Source organism: Melopsittacus undulatus, chromosome Z, assembly GCF_012275295.1.
Source record: "Melopsittacus undulatus isolate bMelUnd1 chromosome Z, bMelUnd1.mat.Z, whole genome shotgun sequence".
Taxonomy (NCBI): Eukaryota; Metazoa; Chordata; class Aves; order Psittaciformes; family Psittaculidae; genus Melopsittacus; species Melopsittacus undulatus.
Genome location: NC_047557.1, coordinates 18,660,192 through 18,682,741, shown reverse-complemented (window position 1 = coordinate 18,682,741; position 22,550 = coordinate 18,660,192). Strand labels below are relative to the sequence as shown.

The 22,550-nt window shown below is 41.3% G+C and overlaps 1 protein-coding gene across 1 annotated transcript; it reads left to right on the top strand.

Annotated features, from left to right (window-relative positions):
• Positions 1-4,032: 4,032 nt before the first annotated feature.
• On the top strand, positions 4,033-12,506 carry ESM1 (endothelial cell specific molecule 1). The gene is made up of 3 exons (XM_005151951.4): positions 4,033-4,499; positions 8,372-8,527; positions 10,567-12,506. Exons 1-3 carry the CDS (start codon positions 4,199-4,201, stop codon positions 10,665-10,667), a joined length of 558 nt encoding a protein of 185 aa, XP_005152008.1. The 5' UTR covers positions 4,033-4,198; the 3' UTR covers positions 10,668-12,506.
• The last annotated feature ends 10,044 nt before the right edge of the window (positions 12,507-22,550 follow it).

Below are 22,550 nucleotides of genomic sequence, written 5' to 3'. Positions count from 1 at the left end.
GCCAGCTTACTGAGTTTTCTGCATAGCACCTGGCCTGCCTGGGGAAAGCACATAAACACCTCTCTGCCTTCAGAAAGTAGGAAATGTCCCAGAGCATCTATTTTTACCAGAGTGAGGGTGAGCTGCCATGTTACAGTCGAAACAAAGAGTAATTAGCAACTCATTGAAAAGATACAAGAAAAGAAATCATACAAAGGGGAGTCCTTGCCGCTATCTCACTTTCCTGATTCTTATCTTTTACTTCCTATTTCTGGCTTTTCATTTTGGACTTTGCAACTCAGCTTCCTTTCGGTGTTTCCCTTTGAATCTTTGCTTCTCGTGTAGCATTGTGCTTATGGCTTTTTGTAAAGGAAGCCTGGGAAAAGGTTAGATCGTTCAGGAATGTACGGTAACATATTTTTAGTTTAGGGACTGCCTTTTGGAAATAAGCAACAAGGGTCATGTATTAATCCTTTTCCTATGTTTAAAGAGATATTAATGCTTCCTGCTTAACTGCCTTTATGTGTTCAAAAGACTGGATAACAACAGTGGCCAAAATGCTTAAGTTCAGAAGAACTGAGGTGAATTACTCTCTGTTTTTCAGAGTAAAACAAACAAAGCCTTGCAATATTGGCCTAATAAATAGACTTGTTTACCAGCACAGTTTAATCATGTATCATGAGGTATGTCACTTCATGGGGACCTTGTGGGGTCAAACAAATGGGGTCAAGCTTCTCCAAGGGCATAAATACAACCTTAAGATTCCCCCCCTCCCAAGCTGCTTTTGATTGAGAAATTGGTTATTTGCCAAAGAACTAGAAAAAAATGTGCTCTGAAGTATTCAGCTGGAAACACACTTCACAGCTCAGTGATGCTAAAGCAGTGATTGCTCAGTTCCCTGTAGCATTAAACCTAAGGGCTGAAACCTTTTCTGCTTTCATGAGAAATGCCAAACATTATATATGGTGAAGTAATTATGATGTAAACTGGCACCAAGACAATTTACACTGTAAATTTGGGAAAGAAAAATTAGCTCTGATATGATCCAGAAAATCTTCCACATTTAAAGTATATTTATACCACAGGTTAAATAATGGTGCCAACTTTTCTGCTGTTGATAGCTAGGGAAGCTTTATTAATTCCCATTGCACCAATTTCAAGAGAGAACTTAGTTCAGGGCCTTACATTATCATGCTGTTCATTGCAAAAAAAATGCTTAATGGATTCAACAGTAAACCGACAAAGAAACATTAGAATTAGAGGGAGTGACATTGGATTTATTTCACAACCTAATCATTAGACAGTGTGAAAGATCACAATACCCTTATTTTCTCCATGGCACTCATGTATAAGACAGACCTCTATTTCTTCATATTGTTTTCTTCCATTACATGTATTTTTTTATCCATCGTAATAATTTACTTTGGCTTCTAGCTCCAAGCACAGAATACAGTTTCCATCTTAGTCCAAATAATATTGGAGAGTTGCTAGGGGAGTGTGCTGATTTCTTTTATGATTTCTTTTCCTCACCACATCTGTCTGTAATTTTTTTATTTATCATCTCCCTAGGACATATTTCCTGCTAGAAACCCAAACATGAAATGCAGCCATTTCAGATCTTTTGGTGTTTTATACAAAGAGCATTTCCTAAATATATTTACAGAACATGATTTTACCAGCTGGTGGTTACTACCAGGCATAAACACTAAGTGCACGTATGGGTGGGTCTGCACACTTCCCTGTTATCTTCTCTGAGGGAGCAAGCAGGTATGAGTTTAAAGGCAGGTGTGAACTAATTTAGGGAAGACTTAGGGGAAGGACTCAAGGGAGAGCCTTCCTACTCATTACTGCTGCCCTGTGAGGTCTCCTGCCTTAAGTATGCAACCTGCTTCTTTGGGCTATTCCATACTTGTGAGCAGATTTGGCCAGGGAACTGAAATTATTCCTGCCCTTAGCTGTGATCCCTTGCCCTCTGACTGAACTTAGTCTTTCTCGCCCACAGAGGGGACTGTCCAGTGGGATTATGTGGGCTCCTCAGGCCCACAGTGTGTCCTATTAATATAAAGCAATGTCAGTTTTAGTTGATGCTAGCAGATATGGGCAGTGATTTACATAACTTTGCTGAGCTGTGAACTGTGGGGTGATACTGGGTTGCACTTTGTTTTTGAACAGGTTTTTGCCATGTTGTAGTTGTGATGGGGTCATTGGTAAGCACATCCATTTCTAATTTATCTGCTCTTTGTAACCTTGCACTTCTGTTCCTCCTTGGTTTTTAGGTTCAATCTTCACTTCCATGTTTGAAGTTTTCACCTCCCAGAGGACAGTTGCATTGGATTTTGAAGGCAAAATTATTTACTAGTACTAATTGCTGTAATCTCATAGCTACCAATAGTACTTTGTTGGTTTACATAAGACTTCAATGTAATGCTTTAATTTTTACACTTTAAATTCACTGATTGCTCCAAGATTACATGTGAACACAGGCATGAGCTAGTGCATGTAAACATCTGCCAGCTGGCAACTGTGATTAGAAGAACCGTATTTTAAGTAATTACATACTGTATAAGATGGATCCCTGCAAATGTTTGCCCAAGTATAGTCTACCTTTGACATATGTTAAACATATTAGGTTTTCTCTCCTCTCTTCTCCTCTCCTCTCCAGGTTCTTCTACCCGTGTGTACCAGAATTATATGAACAACCTACCCAAATTCAATATACTGTATGTTGGTTTTCTCATCTTCCTCGCAAGAAAGGCGTTCAGCTTTTTGTTTTGGATCTATCAATTCACATTTGCATTCATGAAGAAAAGGCTTTCCTGCTCTCCTCTATTTCCAGCATAGCCCTTCATTTTATTTGGCAGCCTACTCAGTGGCTGAGTACGTACATTGCCCGAGTGGGCCGTGTACTCAGCCCACTCGAGACACAGGGTTCCCAAATAGCAAGCTGGTCACAACATACAAGTTTAGATTGATCTGATTCCCACTAACTTCAGTGGTGGCAACTTTTGACATGCAGAGATTTATTTATGGCTAGCTTTACTTCTTTTTCCCTTTCCTGTAGATCTTTCTTTAGAGCAGAAATTTCCATCTCTCTGGTGGCTCATCTGTTACACTGAACTCTTTGGTTGTTTGCTGTTTCTTGTCAAGGCTCTAGCAGCATGAATAAATCTAAAAGGAGGATGGAGGAAATTGAAGCTTATTTTCTGTTTATTTACACTAATGTCATTGAAGAGCAACATCAGGGCATCCCATAGAGTTTGATCAGATAGAAGTGGTGTAAAGAGGAGAAGAATGATCTCCCCCGGATCTATGCTGAGGCTGTGCAGACAGTGCTGGTGATGGATGTGGATTTCCCCCTTTGGTTGTGAGGTCGGGGCAGCTCATTGATCATTCTCCTGAACTTCCTGCGGAAGACCCCACAAAATGCTGGTTTCTGTCTGACCTGTTTTAAGTTCTAGCAGTAACTGCTGAGTGAAATGTCTAATTTGTCTCCTCCTAAATACTGATTAAAAAGTATCATTTCGATGCAGGCAGGAAAAACACTACTGAAGCATCTGAGCTTGGTTGTTAAATTACATAATCTTGCTTTGTTCCTTAATGTAACTGTCCACATCCTCTCAAAGGGGATAGCAAAGATTTATTCGTTTAAAGATTATTCTTCCAGTAGGGAGATGATTCAGTGTGATTTTCTTCTGGCCAAGTGAGCTGTGCTAGCGAGGCAGAGCTGTCCTGTCAGCAGTGTGCCCCGTGTCAGAGCGATCCCTGTCCTGCAGGAAGGTAATGCACCCTACTTGGTTCCTTTTTAATTCGGTTGTGTGTTGTGGGGTTTTTTTTTCTTTCCTTTTGGCAGACGTCCTTGAGCATTTGAGACGGATGTGAGAGAGTTTTTAGTCCTCATGCAAAACAACCAACTAAACATAACAGATTACATCAGCTCAGGCTTTTCAATTCCTGGATGGCAGCAGAGTGCTAATCCAACCTTCATCCTGGATTTCATGAAATGAAACAAGGGAGGCTGGCAGGAGCAGCGCTGCCGGATTGAGGAAGCTGACGACGGTGCAGCATGTGGGCAACACACTGTATAAAGCTCATAAACTTGTAGGCTGATGTGTGCAGCTACCACTTTGGATTCTGTACTGCTGCTTCCCTCGGCACAAGGCACCAGCAGGCTGAGCATTAAAGCCTGCTCTTTGGAACTGAGCATTTACCCCTGCAAGACATGAAGGGCTTCCTGTTTCTCACACTCCTCCTGATGCCCGTGCACGCTGGAACTGCTTGGAGTGCGAAATATGCAGTAGATTGTCCTGAGCCCTGTGACAGTAACGCATGCAAAAGTACCTTGCGCTGTAAGAGAACGGTGCTGGATGACTGTGGCTGTTGCAGAGTGTGTGCAGCTGCTCTGGGGGAGACTTGCTATCGTACGGTCTCGGGTATGGATGGTGTCAAGTGTGGTCCTGGGCTGAAGTGCCAGTTTTACACTGAGGAGGATGACTTTGGTGATGAATTTGGTATCTGCAAAGGTAACAATATTCACTTTGCATGCACCCACCTTGGCAATTTGACAGCAACCTACATATAGAGCTTGCCTCCTGCTTGAAAGGTCTAAAATGGGATTTTTCCAGCTCAGCCCTTATCCAAGAAGAATGTGTAAAATACAGGTGTTACATGTAGGAGGACAGGGTTAAAATGTGAGAATACTGTTTAAATTTGGGGACATGTGTGAGGAAATATGGATGGGGTGTGCTTGGAAATGAGATTTTTGACTGGGACTTGGGAGACACAGGCACTAGTCCTGATCCTTTCACCAATTTGGTGGGTGGCTTTCTATAAATTGCAAAGACTTTAATCCTGCAAGTCCAACCTTGTCATGGGGTCCCTGCTCCTGCTGCACTCTCCCGGGGGTGAGGCTCCCTCAAGCACTGTCGGCTGCCTGCCGGGGACCAGGTACTCTCCCTGGGGTTTGAGAGATGGAGATAACAGCACCCCCTGAGTGCCTGGGGACATTGTTTTGTTTAATTCAGTCCTGCCTTTGAGGTGCTCAGCTACCCTAGGGATGCTGTCAGGGGAGGCAGAGACCTTCCTGCCTGAAAGATGGGAATAACAGAACAGGAGCTGACTGAGAGATGAGCAGACAGCCACTGCTCTCAGCTTATTCCAGGTATGCTGCATGCTGATTTCTTTAGTCATAGACTAGAATAGCATTTTTCATTTAAGAGCGATCCACACTCCATGCAAAAAGGAGAGGAGAAGTAGGATGAAAGTTTTTTAAAATAAATCATTTTAAAAAAAGGTTTTGCAAAATGTAAATGCAGCAAGTTTTCCTGTGTTCATGTACCACTTCAGTAAGTAGATACAGATATGCCTTTGAATAACTTCCTTAGAAGTGAAGATGTCTTGGCAGTTAAATATCAGGAGTATTAATAGCCTCAGTTAAAGTAATGACTTAGGACCAGATGCTGCAAAAGTCATTCAGGCTGACTCACATATAGCACACACTTATTTACATTGGTATTTAAAAACAAATACATGTGCATGTTTGAGAGTCAGACCCAAAATACTACTTTTATTTCTAAGGACTAAAATCTATGTATATAAATGTCATATATTTGGTACACACACCAGAAAAGTGTTTGACTGAGGTAGTTGTCTGATCTTCAGTTTATTGAAAGTTACTGCAGTGCATGCCTATAATTTTTCTAACAGCTCTTTTGGATGATTATATAGTTTTCAATGTCCTCATAGGGATTACTTTCCAATAGCACATTTCAAATGGGAAAAAAGAAACACTGAGAGACATGAGATCTGAATCCCTGCAGCTGAATCTTGGAAGCTCTGTGGAAAATATTTTCTTTCTTATTCCCAGCAAGTTAGTGGAAAAACTCCCATTATTTTCAATAAAGCCGTATCTTGACTTAGAGTTGTAAATTGGTATCTGCGGCTTGCAATCCCCATATATTTATTTTCAGTAACTATTATTGATGTAATTTCCAATTATTTTTCATTTTTTCATGTCAGGCCTGAGATAGTACAATGTCTTTCTGTATGAATGTGAATTTTATCAGGCAAATTATGAGGCCAAGTATTACTTTTTTATATCCACTATGATACCATATCACTCACTCATTTTGATAACTTCCATGTTTGCACTAATTCACAGGGTCAGGATGGCTATATTGTCTCCAGTTGCCTGGGAGTCATTTACTTTGAAGCTGTGAAAAAATGATCTGAACACTCTGTTCTTCAATTTCTTATTTTTAAAATGTGTAAGGCATGGACAGGATAAGTTTCAGAGCAATTTTTTGGAGCACATTTAGTGTTACAAGACTGATAACATAATAATTATATTATTATCAATAGCAATGCTGTCCAAACCAGATTAAGGAATAGTGGTGCTCTGCACTTTTGTTACTAAATACCTCCTAAACCTGCCTGTTAGTACCTGACTAACTGTCACAGTAAAGACCCTGCTCCTGCACCCCCTTAGATCACTAGGAGCTGCTTCTGCTGAACAAAACCTTCTAACAACAAAATTGACTCAGATCTCGGTTTTATCAAATCTGAAGAGCAGCCTCAATGACAGTTAATTCCACATGGAGCCAACTGCTTTGTCTCAGACTTGTTTCCATGTTGCTGTGCACAGCATTGCATCCCACCACTCTGAGCTGAGCAGCTGAGCACCTGCAGCAGGCAGATTGATGCTCCATGTGGTGCGTGCTCTCAGTTTGTCCCTCAGGGAGAATTGTGCACACAAAACCTGTTTCACTTTGGCAACGCTTTGTTTTTCATTTATGTGGACAAACAGCAGAACCAAGAGTGTCCTTGCTTGGAAAAGGGAGTCTGGGGAAGCTCAGTAAGGTGATATAGGCTGGAGGCATTCACTGTGCAGTTGCTATGAGGGAATTGGTCAATTTTACAGCATTTTCATTTATAAAAGCGTAAACTCTGGACATGTAGAGAATTGTAAAATATTGATTTCATTTTGGGGCATTAGACTGATTTTCAGATAGCTGTATGGCAAAACTAAATATTTGCACTGATTCTAAAGGAGACTGGGCAAACTCAGAAGGATAACCCTGTTGTGGGGTTATATGCTCAGAAACCACATCTGGCTTATGAGGTCCCAGAGCTGAAGATGGGGGATAATATGATAAAGGTGGTATAATTTCTGCTTATCATGGTCATCTTCTCTCAAGTGTTTTGTGGGAACCTAGTCCAGTCCTGAATGATCGTGTATCTGCACTTAGGAGTTGAATTTGACACTCTCCAGGACTTGCCATTTAAGGTGACCGTGTACCCCAGGTTGGCAAGAACAGCCTGGGCATAAGGACCTTTCTCCTGGGACATCGCAAGATTCTTTTGTGATGATCTCTTGTGTGGGGGTTTGGTAAGAGGACATTGGAGCTGGATTTTCCTTGTCTCCATCTCTTCAGCTATGGTTCTGGGAAGATATCCTGCTCAACAGCAAGGCAGAGGAAGTCAAGGGCTGTGACCCCAGATTTAAACCCTCTGGGAAGTTATGTGGTCCAGCAGAATATGTGTCAGCTATGGGATAGGGCAAATCCTCTGCACCTGACTTAAGTTTTTAAAAAACATTTGGTCCCATGCTGACCGCTGCCCTTTGGTGTTCCTCTATGAGCTTGCTCAGGGACAGGAGATTTGAATTGGGGCAGTATGTGACCAGATGCATTATAACCAGCAGCTGCCTTAGTGCCAGTGATCCCGTTACTGCGTACTCACTTTTCAAGCTGGAGATGTAGGTGAGTTCTTTGGTGTCTGCTGTGAGAAGTCAGACTTCTGCTGTATGAGAAGCTATTGGATAGGGGAAGGTTCTTCCCCAGGAGCATCTCCAGGAGGAAGGTGCATTTGCTGGATAGCTCCTCAGGGTTGGGCAGTTGTCTCCACTGAGCAGACAGACATGCAGTGGCCCCAGCCACAAGCTGCTCACGCCAGCAATAAATGGCTGCTCTAAATCATGACAGTCATATAAGTCACACAATATCATTCCCGAACAGTGAATTCAGGAACTTTCTGAAGTTTTCTTTTCTAAATCCAATGCTAATCCTTTAACCAAATCCTTTATGACTATATACTTACATATTCATATTGCCTTTAATTTACTTTTCAATATTACAAGTGTTTCACAGAAGGATTACTAATAATACATTGTAAGTAAGTTACAGGAAGAGAAATTGTGTATATAATGTGTGTCAAGGTTTGTTAAAACTGGAAAATACTTAAAATAAACAGATGGCTTGCTGAAATCCTGCAACTAATGTTTAGCTGATCTCCACTCAAAGGTTTTCCACATTTAAGGATATAAACAGACAAGCTACTAAGACAGCAGCTAACTTGTATCACTGAGGCCTGCTTTGCTGTATTACTTTTTTTTCAGAGTGTCCCTACGGTACCTATGGTATGGAATGCAGGAAAACCTGCAACTGTCCCTCTGGCATCTGTGACAGAGTAACTGGGAAGTGTCTGAAGTTTCCGTTTTTTCAACTGTCTGCTTCCAAGCCTCCAAATCGACGAAAAATCGTTTCACACACAGGTAGGACTTTGTTGTGCAGTTAGTTTTAGCAGAAATCACCTTGTACGTGATTTACTGCCATGCTGTGTACTCTGCGTGTGAGTCGTGTACTTTGCTGGAGCTGTGCAAACAGCTAACAGCACAAGATACATTTATGTTTCTTGTTGGCAGCTCCCCTAACATAAGGCAAGGAGTTAGGTAAGCTGTGACACATGGTAAAAACCTTCTGAAATCCCAACATGAGCAAAATATTTTACAGCTGTTGCATGTGCTAGGAGTACGGCATCTTGTGTGCAATGGGAGGCTATGCCAGGGTTTGCATTAGTCACTTGAGATGTGGTGCATGTACCTGCTATGTGTAAAATAGGATTTCACTAAGTTTTATTACTGTTAGTTAATATATGGTAAAAATAACATCCCAGAGCTTTATACATTTCCAGGTGTCAGTAGGTTGTTTTATGATATGTTTTATTGTAGTAATTTATCCCATTATTTCTAGAATAAGTTCTTACATGCAAGATTATGGCTGAAACCTAAAACCAGAACTTTTCAGAATTAAAACTGTAGAGTTTTTGAAACAGGAAAGAATTTTTTAAAGCTGTGATTAAAATTTCTTCCTGTTTTATTCTCCATATGATGAAATAGAGGTGTATTTAACTGAACAATGCTCACTCTAAATTTAAAATATCAATCAATATAAATATGTTAAATAAATATCAAAGATTTAATCATAGATCTACTGGGAGCTTTACTAGGATTTCACCCCAAAATCCTCAAATTTTGTTTCTTCTTCAACTGCAGTTTGTATGCCTTATTTTGATTTTCTCCTGTTAGAGTAAGCTATCTAGAATTTTCTGCCTTAATACATGGTTTGTCTTTCCCCTGCTCTCCATTTAGTTGGACAGAAGCAAACTTCTACAGCTTATGACCGTGCCATATTTAAAATGATCTTGAAAAAACTTCATGAGATGCATCAGTTATTAACTTCTTGTATTTTTCTGTATGATTGTGCTCTTTTGCCTTTCCAGCTTTTGTTACTAAGGGTGATGAAATCACAAGAAAAAAATACTTCTGTCTTGCTTTTTATTTCCTGTATCCAGCCTATATTCCAAATCTTCCTAAGTAGCTTGTTTTCATCATTTCCTCTTTCCCTGTCCTCCTCTTGCCTTTGGTCACATTCTGCTGCCTCAGTGTTTAGCAACTTGTCTGACTCCAGCCAGGGTGAGATACTGACCCCATTTTTTTGCCAGTGCAAAGTTTTCACACTGATTTCTGTCCCCAGAGGTCCATCACTGGAGGTAGACCAGGGACACTGCATGTAGTACTGCATGGGGTGGTCACACACAGTTTCATTTAATAGTGATTAGAAGTAGCTACTGCACTTAGGACAGATCCTCAGTGAATTAAAACAGCTGTGAATGCCTCTGAATTTTAAACAGACAAGTTTCTGGCCCCTATGACTACATGTACCCTACTAAATTTAACATTGCTGGAGCATTTTCCAGTATGTTGCAATTTGTCCACCTTCATGGTTGAACAGTAGGGCAGTGGCTGGCATGCTTTGTCTCAGTCTATCCATCTGTGCCAAACAACCTCAGCCACAGCTCAGGAATCAGTGTCAGCCAGGGATCATTTCCAGTGGGCAAACTGGTTATCTTTTACCCTTTTTTGGAGAGTGAGAGAGTTTAGTGGCATGCACCAGGCTATTCCATGCCAGCTGGCCTCAGTCAGAGAATAGCTCCAGGCATGTTCAATTTACTACTGTAGCTATTGAAGATGTGATGCTTGGTCCCTTGTCACACTGGAGTGTTGTAGTGAGACTGGAAACTGAACTCAAATCACCCACCTTATGCTTAAACTACAGGAAAGCACATCTCACTTAAGCCATAATTTGCCAGAAATTTTGCAGCTGGATAATTGGAGGCATTCAGGGAGATTCCTGCAAGATTTGTCAACTAATGTTTTCCTGAAGCACTCCCAAAACCAGGGACATTGCTGCAGGACAGTACTTTGATTCTCTCATTTTCATGAGATCCACCTTTATGTTTGTATGTTTTCAGATAATGACATGGCATCAGGGGATGGCAATTCTGTAAAAGAGGAATTCGTTAAGGAGAAAACTATTCGCTCTCCGGTAATGAAATGGCTAAATCCTCGCTGATATTTACCCACGCTCATAAGACTTTCAAGTGAATGCATTTCTCACAGATTATTGAATATGCAACAACACACTTTAAGAATGAAGTAGATGTATAGCATATGAAAATGTAACCTCTGAAGGCCAATTGTTATTCTGTTTCCAGGAGAAAAATGTTTACTTAAAAATAGACTGTACAGTGTATATGATTTTTAATATTTGTTTTGATAAGTATTTGAACAGAAATGTATTGTGGATTCCTGAATGTACAGTAATATTAAAAAACCCAACACAATTCAACCCTCCTCATCTAAATAATGCCAGAGGCTGACTTTGCAGCCTGAGGCAGGGAGAGCTCTCATTGAATTCAGTGGACAGTTTGAGTGAGTAAAACTATTGGTGTGGAGCCAATGTGAAAGAAACTCACATAAACATATCCCAGGATAGCAAACAACACCCCTGAATCACAAAAATAATAATAGCATAGGAGCACAACAGTGTGAATTAAATAAACCAGTGTTAGTCATTAGTCATTTTCTGTTTTTTTGGAGTTTGGTGACAATTCCTCAGAGATAAATACATCTTTCTTCAGTAAGAAAACACCCAGCATTTAAGTTTGTACATTGTGAATAATTTAACCAAGACACTGCAGCCATATAGTGTATTTAGGTGGATTTCTAAAGTTAAATTCTGTACAGAGAAGCAGCAGCTTGGTAAATTCTACAATTTGTAGATGGGGATCTGAAAAGAAACAAGCTGTTTAGCATTATTTAAATATATATGTTTCTGTAAAGTAGTTACTATGGTGTATTAAGTTGTTGTCTGCATTTCATGAGGAACAATGGGTCCAATGCCGGAACTCAGCAAATGAACCTTTGTAATTTTCATCTTCAGTGCTGGCTGCAGCCCATCTGCCACTCACAGGGAGTCCATCTGGTTCAGTGTAGGGAAGGCTTGGACCTTCACTAAGTGGTAGTAGTGCCACCACAGCCTATAGTACTTAGTTTCTTACTTGCATGAGCAAGGGGTTCTATTTTAGCCAGGAGAGTAACTTATATATGTTAAGAGTGTTGCAGGAGCTGACAGACCCTCATTCAGTCCAGACTGGGAAATACATTTGTTCCACAAAAAAATCCACACTGAGATGGGTTTGCTAGCATGTCTGGAAACAACAGATTAGCTGTTTAAGATGTGGCTATTTAAAAGTGGAGCTGGATTGCCGGAGTTCAGGAATGCAGAGCACTCTCATTGGAAATGTGTTTTGAACTGAGTATTGCTTTGAAATCAATGTGAGCTTTGACAGTGAATTCAGTGAAAGAAGGAGCATGCAGTACCTCAGTCAAAGTTTGGTGCAGGATCTGAAAACATGCTTTTAAATCTATGAACAACAGAAACTCCAATGTCTTTAGAGAGTCCAAATCCTGATCCAAAGCCAGAATTAGCGAATGCAGGCTGCTTTCACATGGGAAAGCTGTGCTGAAAAGTGCTCTAGAACAAGAGAATGAAGACAGTAGTAGACACCCAAATGTCAGCATATCAGTGAAGGCTCTGTTATGGTGATAATTGGACACATGTAAGCAAAAACCTTAAACTAGCATATACCACGTTTTAATGTGTACTGAATGGTTAGGTCTGAGAGGGAGCAATATTATCTTGGGCTGTTTACAAGCAAACATATTGATTCTCATCTACTGTTATCAAAAGTAATTTTTCTTGATTTCAGTGAGAGCAGGTTCAAACCCATGGTCCTTCAGCAGACTGAAGAGAATTATTTAAAGAATGTAGTAAATATTTGCATACATTATTATTATTTTGCAATAGTGTCATAAATGACATTACAAGTTCTTGAATGTATATGTAATAAGCTGGTTGATTAAAAAAATTGTATGATTATTATTGTTCAATAAAAAAAACCTGAAAACATTGTTGTCTATTTTTCCTATCTATTAATGACAGAGTAAGACTAATGGTGATGGCAGAGCCATGGTGCATGCAGAGCAGGCACACTTCCACAGAAACCTTTTCACAATGGCTGCTGCATCCATTTCAGGGAAATTGCTGGGCACCATTCTCCATCGCTGAAGCTGAGTAGAGGCCCATGTTCAGAATGGTTTGTGTCCATACCAAAGGTGACCTCCAAAACAAGGTAGCTGGATCCAGGTTACCTACTGGGGACAGCCCCTTCCTGGCCAATCCCAATACAGGAAGAGTGTGGGAGGCTTGCTGGCCCAACCACCACCATGCCAGGGACCATTTAGACCATTTGGCCCTGCTTGATTTACCATATAACTGGTGGATCCACACCTGGTAAGTCAGGAGAAAGGAGAAGGAGGAGAGCGAAGCCTGTAAAATTCTTTTGGATGGAGGTTTCAGGATGAACGTCTAATCAAATTTTATCCTTTAAAATGTCTGCCTGTTGCTACTAGTGGCAATGGGATTACACTGGTAGAAGAAATAATGCAAACGATCATGGAATCATAGAATAGGTTGGAAAAGACCTTTAAGGTCATTGAGTCCAACCATTAACCTAACACTGCCAAGGCCACCACAAACTACTTACCTAAGTGCTACATCTACACATCTTTTAAATACCTCCAGGGATGGTGACTCTACCACATCCCTGGGCAACCTGGTCCAGTGCTTACAAACATTTCAGTGAAGAATTTTTTCCTAATACCCAGTCTAAACCTCCCCTGGAGCAACTTGAGCCATTATCTCTTGTCCTATTGCTTGTTCCTTGGGAGAAGCGAGTGGCCAGCTTCTAGCTCCATCTTCCTTTCAAGTAGTTGCAGAAAGTGGTAAGATCCTCCCTGAGCCTTCTCTTCTCCAGACTAACCCCGCCAGGTCCCTCAGCCATTCCCCATCACACTTGTGCTCCAGACCCTCCACCAGCTCCATTGCCCTTCTCTGGACCTGCTCCAGCACCTCAATGTCTCTCTTGCAGTGAGCCCAGAACTGAAACAGGATTCGAGGTGCAGCCTCACCAGTGCCCAGTACAGCGGGATGATCACTGTCCTGGCCACACTATTGCTGATACAGGCCAGGATGCTGTTGGCTTTCTTGTCTGCCTGGGCACAAGCTGGATCATGTTCAGCTCCATCAACCAGCAGCTCCAGGGTCCTTTTCCATGAGCAGCTTTCCAGTCACTTTGCCCCAGGCTTGAGGCATTTCATGGGGTTATTGTAGTCCAAATGCAAGACCTGACACTTTGCCTTGTTGAACCTCATACCATTGGCCTCAGCCCATTGATCCAGCTTGTCCAGATCCCTCTGCAGAGCCTTCCTACTCTCAAGCAGATCAACACTCTCAGACAACTTGGTGTCATCCACAAGTTTATTCAGGGTGCACTCGATCCCCTTATCCAGGTCATTGATAAAGATATTAAACAGGACTGGCCCTTTAGGATTGCCTCCCAAGGGACATGAAGTAATGCTTATGGAACCAAGGGTTCTTCACTGTCCTCTTTTTTATTTTCCATCCCTTTATCTTCCTACCTTTCCTTTCACATCTTTCCTGGCTCACCACTGCACACTCCAACTCATTTTCCCTGTTTTACACATGTGGATTTTGTTTTAGACCTTTTTTCCTTTCTTAACACTGTGTTCCAGGCATTGCCTCCTCACCTAATCTTTCCTGCCCACACAAACCTGGAGGTAGCTGCAGATGTTCTTCTCTCCTGGGGAAAAAGCCATTAGATGGTTCATCATACAAAGTGCTCCTATCATCTAGTTTCTAGATCCATTCTGGGGAGGTTATATATTATTTCCAGTATAAATGTGTTTGGCAAACAGGCCTTTTTCGAGTAGGTAGACTTTTCTCAACTACTAAAGAGTAAACTAGTAATATATGAACTGCCTCTTATTTTATATTTAATATGAAGTGACAATAATAAGAAATATGTGGTAATGCAATATTATAGCTTCTATTATAGCGTGTATTATAGGACATTGTAGTCCCCATTACATTTCAGACAATATACCATCATATATTTCAGAGTGATGTCTGAAGTACACAGAAAAGTCTGAAATACAGGTATTCCACTATTAAAATAACAATGTGTAATAAATATTTTTCAAGTGTAGACCAACTTTTAATGAAAAAAAGCTTTATCAGCTTCACCAGCAAAACATGTTTAACGTTTCTTAATGTACAATTTCATTACACAAGTACATTCACACAAGTATTGTGAGATATATCGTGGTCTACTCACCAGGCTGTGATTAACAATATAAATTTGCCACTCTGATCTGCTAGGATACATGTATTAGACCAAAACCACCACTGTATATATTTTAAATTAAAATATATTTATTATCACCTCTGTACATGCTTGCTATCTGTTTAAATGGACTGTCAGGTCGTCCTAACAGTGCTTTGAAAGCATTTCCTGACACCTGCAAAGTTGGTAAATATTTCCTGGTTTTGTTGTGTCTGCTGAAAATAGGAATTTTACAAGTAGGACTGATAACTTGACAGGCACCACAATGTCCAGTTTGGCACGTCTTAGTGTGGTTTCCACTGGGGTTTGTGACAGTCCAAGGAAACTTGGGATGACAAACTGAAGTGCACTGGCTTTCTTGCCCTCCTGAAATAGGCACCAGCGCTATTCAAGTGTAGTCAATTGTCCGTCTGTCTTCTGGATGGATACAGGCCATGTACAACGCAGCCACATGGCTCGTGTTTGCAGAATGAGCGAGTATAGCAAGTAAATAGGTGTTAATACAGTGAGACTCTTATCTCTTGATGCAGCAGCTGCCACTGACCCCTGTGCCTGTGCTGGGTTCCTTGGCTATGGCTGGGGTGGTTGCTGTACCCATGTCTGGAGAGCCTGGCTCTTCTGTAGGCGCCGGCTGGAATCTGGCCTCAGTAGCTTCATATCCCATACGCTGCTTCCTGCAGGATTCTCAGGGCAGGCAGATGCTCTGTGTAAACAAACAAACCTGTGTTTGGATGAAGAAAAAGACAGAGATTTCCTTGACCTTGTTAGTACATGATGCTCCTGATCCTCCCTGATCCCCTCCCATCCATGGTGCTGCCAAAGGAGCTGCAACTCAGATTTGTGTGCAACCGTTTCCTACTTTTGGAAGCTGTCAAATAAATATTCAACTAGAATTAAGGACAACAGCTGATAATGCATGAACTGATGTTCACCACTCTAACGAGACAGAGATTAACTTCTTGAAATGACATAGCTGATGCAACCTTTCTGCTCTGCAAATGCTGAGCCTAAGAAATTGTTATTTGATAAACTGAGACAAGTGAAATCATACCAACATTACTTGAAAATATCTTTCTTCCTCACAAGAGAAACATCTATTTTTGAAGAACAAATAATGGATTGGAATGCCATTGAAATCCAAACACAATATTAGTATGTTCCTGAAAAAAAAAGGTACAATGCTGGGGGAGAATGCACCAGAGCCCTTGCAGCTGTGTCACACTTTCCTGTTTGTTATTTTTAGTTTTCCATTCCTGATCTTTATTTTGGGCTTTGCTTTGCTTCCTATGCAGCTTCCCTTTAACTCGCGTATAGCTCTGCCTTACATATTTCAGGCATTTGGCTTTTCTTTTTTTTTTTTTTCTTCTTTTTTTTGTCTTCAAAGGAAACCAAAGCTGCGCTGTCCAGTTTCAGGAACTCGTGTTTCTCTTGGCAGTGGTTGAGTTCTTGGTTTTTTAAAGGCATTTAGGAAATTTACATTGCTAGTTTTCAGCTTTGAACATGCTCAGGCTTTGTAAGCATTAGGAAAGAGCAGCACACAAGGAGAGCCCGAATCTGCCATTCAGTATAATCTGGTCTTTGCATATGGGAAACCACCAGTATCCAGTTTCACATTAAAGTTCCAGGATGGCATTTAATAAATAAAAGGAACAAAATGGGCTCTGGTGAAACACTGTATTATCAAGAAATCACCCCTTGCACTCCCTCACCTCCACCTTGCTTTTACATTGATGTATTTGTAATACTGTACAGCCATATGGGCTCATCTACAGAACAGGAAATGTTATCACCTCTTAAAGCCATACCACAACCCTTACATTACCAATTGCTTTGCTGGTGACCTAGGACCTGTCTGCACAGCAGTAGTCAGGAGCCCCAGATGATGTTTAAAAGCATAGAAAGTCTTTTGGGGAAAGTTTTATTTCCCACACAACAAACCTCAGTGCAGGGAATGCTCTTCATTGCAGGTGTACACCCAGAGACACAGCAGCCACACGCACAGTCAAAAAGGTGTTAAAAATCCACCAAACCAAACCCTTTGAGATTCTGAAACTGATGCCATGATTTCTGGGGACTTGGCTCCCAACTGAGTCTGAAAGCTTGCGGGCTGGCGGTATTGATACTGACCAACAGTTAGTACAGAGTACACAACAAAGGATGGTGAACAGGAAAACATCTGCTTCCCTCCCCTAATACTCTCATCTCCCTACTTTGAAAAGCCGCCCTAAGCTACTGAAATTTAGGTGCTACCACAGCAAGTCACTGGCTCCCTCTGTCTATTGTGTATGCAGGCACTCCAGCACAGCCAGTCACAGCACCTTTCCACCAGTACACCTGGCTTAACAGCGATAAAACGATGGCTGATGGAAACTATGCACAAATGTCCTGGGCACAAAATTAAATGATTCCCAAGGCAGCACAGGCTATACCTGGGTGCAGAATAACCTTTTTTCCCAGGTTCTCATGGTGTTCAAGTCTACAGTTAACTTGTTTTTGTCTTAGGTAAGCAGATGATCTAGTGTGAGGTCTGTTTTCTATTGATTCCCAGGGTGGATGCACAAAAATTGTAAGGTGGGATCAGTCTCAGCTGACTCAATAGAGTCAAACACTGTGACACCAGGAACACACAGGAAGCAGATGGTAGCTGATCACCCTTGCTAACCCTGATCTCAACACTTTGTAGAGTAGTGCTGCTGCTCACCTCAGTGAAGGGTATAACATAAAGAGGGAGTAAGAACAGCCATACTAGGTCAGACTAAATATTCTTCCAGACCATTATGCTCTTCATAATGACCCTTAGTTCCCTAACAGCCATCCAAACTGCTGGTCTTTTTCTCAGGACCTCCTTGGGATCTGGCAGCTCTTCCCAATGACCAGATCTGTCATAACAAGGCAGGGTATTGTTCTGGGAAGTGCCTGCCAGTGCAGGTGATAGGGATACTTGTGCTGTGTTGCAGAATAACCCTGAAAGACTCAGCTGTGAATGGAGCTGTTGGGCAGACAACAAACTAGTCACCTGCAGCTTCTCATGTGTTTTAGTTGAATCAGGACAACTTCTTCGAAACCCTTGGTTTTCTATTACCTCAAGTAATTCTTGAAGAAACACCATGCAGCCCTAACCCTTGGCCTCACAGTGCTCATTCTCCAATGTGAGCCATGTAAGCCTCCCAGGTGCCCACAGCACATTAGCAAATTCAACAGTTCCCTTTGCTGTATGTCTGGGCAGAGCTCATCTGGGCAGATGAAGCTCCTTGGTTGCCTTTGCAGGGTGGTGGGTACTCAAGAGCCCTTTCCAATCTCTTCATTTTAAACATTTTATTTTTGTTTTATTTATTTTTCTTTCTTTTTACCAGCGTTTACCTTTGCAGTCACCTCAGTAATGAAAAGACCAGGCTTAAAGGCTGTTGACAGGCTGCATTTCAGGGGCAGCGTGTACAACTGCAACTGACCTGGCAGTGGCTGGAATTAACAGGGAGGAAAGCCCAGCAACCTTAATTCTCCAATTAAGTCTGAGCCTATAATCAGCTCACTGTCCATGCACCAGCCTCTCTTACTGCACACTGAGTAAGAATTCTTTCTGAGGACTCTTATTCTCCTAGGACCAAAATAAAATGCCAAGAATAGCTATCGTGGCCGATCAATGTGAACTACCTGGTTCCATGTGTAAGAGTTTCTGCCTGATCCATGTGCTTCTGTCCTGCAAACTACTGCATCATGAAAGTCATAAAATGTCTCATTTTCTTTATTTATGCCTTTAAATTTGGAATGGAGAGAACAGTTGTTATCTTTTTGATATTTTTTTTATCCCCCATGTGACATCAAGGTGAGGAGATGCTGAACAACTACAAATCAGAAAAAAAGGAGAACAACATCGTGTTGTACTCAGGCACAGTTTTGCTCTACCAGGATGCAAAGTACTTCTGTATTACATGGGGAATTTGGAGGAAAAAACAGATATAATACATACTATAACCACATAAACTGAAATTTTACTTTTCACAGCATCTGACATTTTTGTTTTCTGTTTGGATTTGTAGATCCCTGAAATTTTAGACTAATTCCTGCTTCCAATAAAGGAAAGAGGAAAATTTATGTGATTGGAAAATAAATAATGGGAACAATAGCACTGCCTGAGGCGTATGAAATTGTCTTATGTTGTTTATTATCAGAGCAGGAGTTGCTGCAAGCAATACAAACATAAACGTGGGTTAAACATTCAGTGGAGATAAATACCCTTACACTAGTCTGTATTTATTTGTGTTCATTACATGGATGATCTTTACTTTCTACATGTATGTGAATACCGTTACTCTATTCTCCTGATGTTTCAGCCTTCTCTGCTCTCTGGAACTCCCTAGATTTTCAGACAGGTCTCTGTTGTAGGTGAAAAGTAAGGTCTGTCCATTATGTTGGGCAGGGGAAAGAGGCTTTTTTATGAATCAAAAAATGTGATCTCTATTTGGAAAAACACAATATATCCTCATTTCATGTAAACAATCTGACCTTCAGGTGGAATGAAGCCAGAGAGGCTATAAATAGCACCCTTAATAAGAAAGGAGATAGAAGTATTTGGAGTTCAGCTGGCAGTGCTCATATACGGAGAAATAGAAAATTAGCTACTTGTAGCTCTCATGCTCTAGAAAACTCACATGCAATTTTCACAGCAACTCTGTTGAATCTGTGCTGAGCAGGTAAGCATGTTTTTCTTTTGAAAACAACAGCAGGAACCCCTGTGTATTACAAAACGTTTTAACCACTTTGTGGTGCGACGCTTCCTCCATCATTTCATGAGCACCTCACAGTCATTAGTGTGCTCCCCATCAGTGCACTCATAGGCAGAAAGGAGCTACAGCTTGCAGATGGCAAACTGAAGAAAGAGGAGGCTAAGTGTCCCACCCAGGACCCCACCTGTACTCATGCTAAAGCGAGGCTCCAGCCAGTTGTTGCAGGTACCAGACTAATGGCCTTCATAATGGATCATTTAATCATAGAATCATAGAATGGTTTGGGTTGGAAAAGACCTTAAGATCATCAAGTTCCAACCCCCCTGCCATGGGCAGGGACACCTCACACTAAACCATATCACCCAAGGCTCTGTCCAATGTGGCCCTGAACACCACTAGGGATGGAGCATTCAAAACTTCCTTGGGCAACCCATTCCCATGCCTCACCATCACCATCACCAACAGTAAAGAACTTCTTCCTTATATCCAATCTAAACCTCCCCTGTCAAAGTTTTAACCCATTACGCCTTGTCCTGTCACCACAGTCCCTAATGAATACTTCATCCCCAGCATCCCTATAGCTCCCCTTCAGATACTGGAAGGCTGCTATGTGGTCTCCACGCAGCCTTCTCTTCTCCAGGCTGAACAGCCCCAACTTTCTCAGCCTGTCTTCATATGGGAAGTGCTCCAGTCCCCTGATCATCCTCGTGGCCCTCCTCTGGACTTGTTCTAACAGTACCATGTCCTTTTTATGTTGAGGACACCAGAACTGCACACAATACTACAAGTGAGGTCTCACAAGAGCAGAGTAGAGGGGCAGGATCATCTCTTTCAACCTGCTGGTCATGCTTCTTTTGATGCAGCCCAGGACACAATTGGGTTTCTGCAATGCTTTCAAAATGAAGTCACTGATTTTTAAAGAAGTGGCCTGATTTAATGAAGTTCTTTCAAAATGTTTCCAAGATAAACCTCCAGGCATTCAGTGGCTTAATAGGAAGAAGGATGTCTGTAGTTTGACTTCTGGTAGCTATGATTTGTACAGCTATGTACAGTGGAGGACTTGATTTTGGTGCAGAGTGTGCACTGTCTCTGTTTCCTAGAGCCTTATCATCCCAATGACGAACCTCTGAGCAAGAGATGGCTACTGCTGCAGTTTGATTTATCACAGCTCAGCAAGTTTACATGACAGTTATGAATGTTTCCTTCATCTCTGGGCAGATGTTTGTTTCTAGCATGCTTGTGCATCTTCACAACTGTTTCAACTGAAAGACTCATGTGAAAGTTATGTTGGCTGTCACCTGCAATTAAATTTTATTGATTTTCTCAGGGAACATAAACTAAATCATAGGAGCATCCTCTCCACAGCCTCTGCCCCTGCTGGGGCTGTAGGAACAGAAAAGTCCAGAAGGACAGATAATAAAACCAGTATGAGTTCCTGTTGTATTCCTTAGACATGCTGTAAAAACATTGTATGTCCTAGGTTTTATTTTATTTTGCAAACTCATTGCAATGGCATGGAAACCTGGAAGTCCTGCTTCCCTCCTCAAAACCAGGCCTGCTTCTCCTACAATGTGAACAACATCCTCCACATCAGAACAAAAACTGAATAGACACACCATCAAAGCCATGTAAAAGCACCAGCTGCCCGGACACGTACCAGGACAGCAAAACTATTTACCCTAGGAGCCTTTCAGATGATTCAGGTCAATTCTATTGTACATGGAGTTGACTCACGTAACTGTGAGACCTCATTGTCCCTTTCCCTCTCTGCTTCCCTCCTTTTGTTTCATGCCATTGTTTCTAGGTAGACATTAAAATGCTTTGGGACAAAGACCATGTCTTCCTGTGAACTTACACAGAGTGAAGTACAAAGAAGTCCCAGTCCCGTGCAGGGCAGTGTAAACCCATGCTGCTCTGAGAAAAATACATGCATATAAACCCCATCATCTAAGCATGCACCTATGCAAACACATATGTTTGAAATGTTGGCTATAATTAACATGCATAGCGAAGTATCACACCTGTAGCTCACAATCATGGTTCAATAGCCCTGACATTCTCTCTATGACTCTAAAATATGACTTACAAACAAGGAGCACTGGAGTAGCAGTATGTCCTCATATATGAGCAACATGCTGTTTGTATTGGAGTAGTTCATTGAGCTGCTATTTAGTGTCCTCATCATGCCTCTTGCTGGGCTAAAGTAAATTTAGCCTCTCTACTATGTTAATTTGTTTCTTCCTGTCTGTGCTTTTTCTAATTCTTATTATAAAAAGTTCTTTTATATATTTTTATCACCACGGATGTTTTTCCAGGGTGCAGCGAAAGTTATTTCAGCAGACAAACCATGTCTCATTCTCCTCCAATTCTGTAACACAGAATGAGATCTCATTCTAAAACTGATTATCTATTCCCTCAAACCACACCACAGGTTGAAATTATTTTCTTTAATTAAATTTAAAGTGTTTACTTCTTTATACTATTTCTGCCCAGCTCTTCCCAGTAAGGGAAAGTTTACTTCCCTGATGTGGAACATGCAATGAAGAAAACAGAAGAAAATAGAAGAAACATTGACTCAGTGTTTGAAGCTCTGAAGCTCTTAACACAACTGCAATGACTATGTCCTACACTTGTAATAAAAAATAATAGCCAAATTTGCCTCTCGTATAATGATTGCATCCTTATCTCTAAAGCACACTTCCCTTTCCTGTTTAAAGATGAAGAAAGTGAGACCCAAAGTACTGGTGTAACACAACCAGGTTTACTTACATGATGAGGGGCAGCTGGAAGCAGACCCAGGTCTCCTAATCCTTGAGATGCTGAAAATCATTTGTCACTTTTTAAAACCTAAGCCTATGCCTTAGGATTTTTCTCCTTGCGGACAAATGGCTCTGGTTTTGCAGTGATTCCCCAGTAAGGGCTTACAGGAGGGCCACTGGGGTTTTGTAAGAGGGGTGTAAAGAC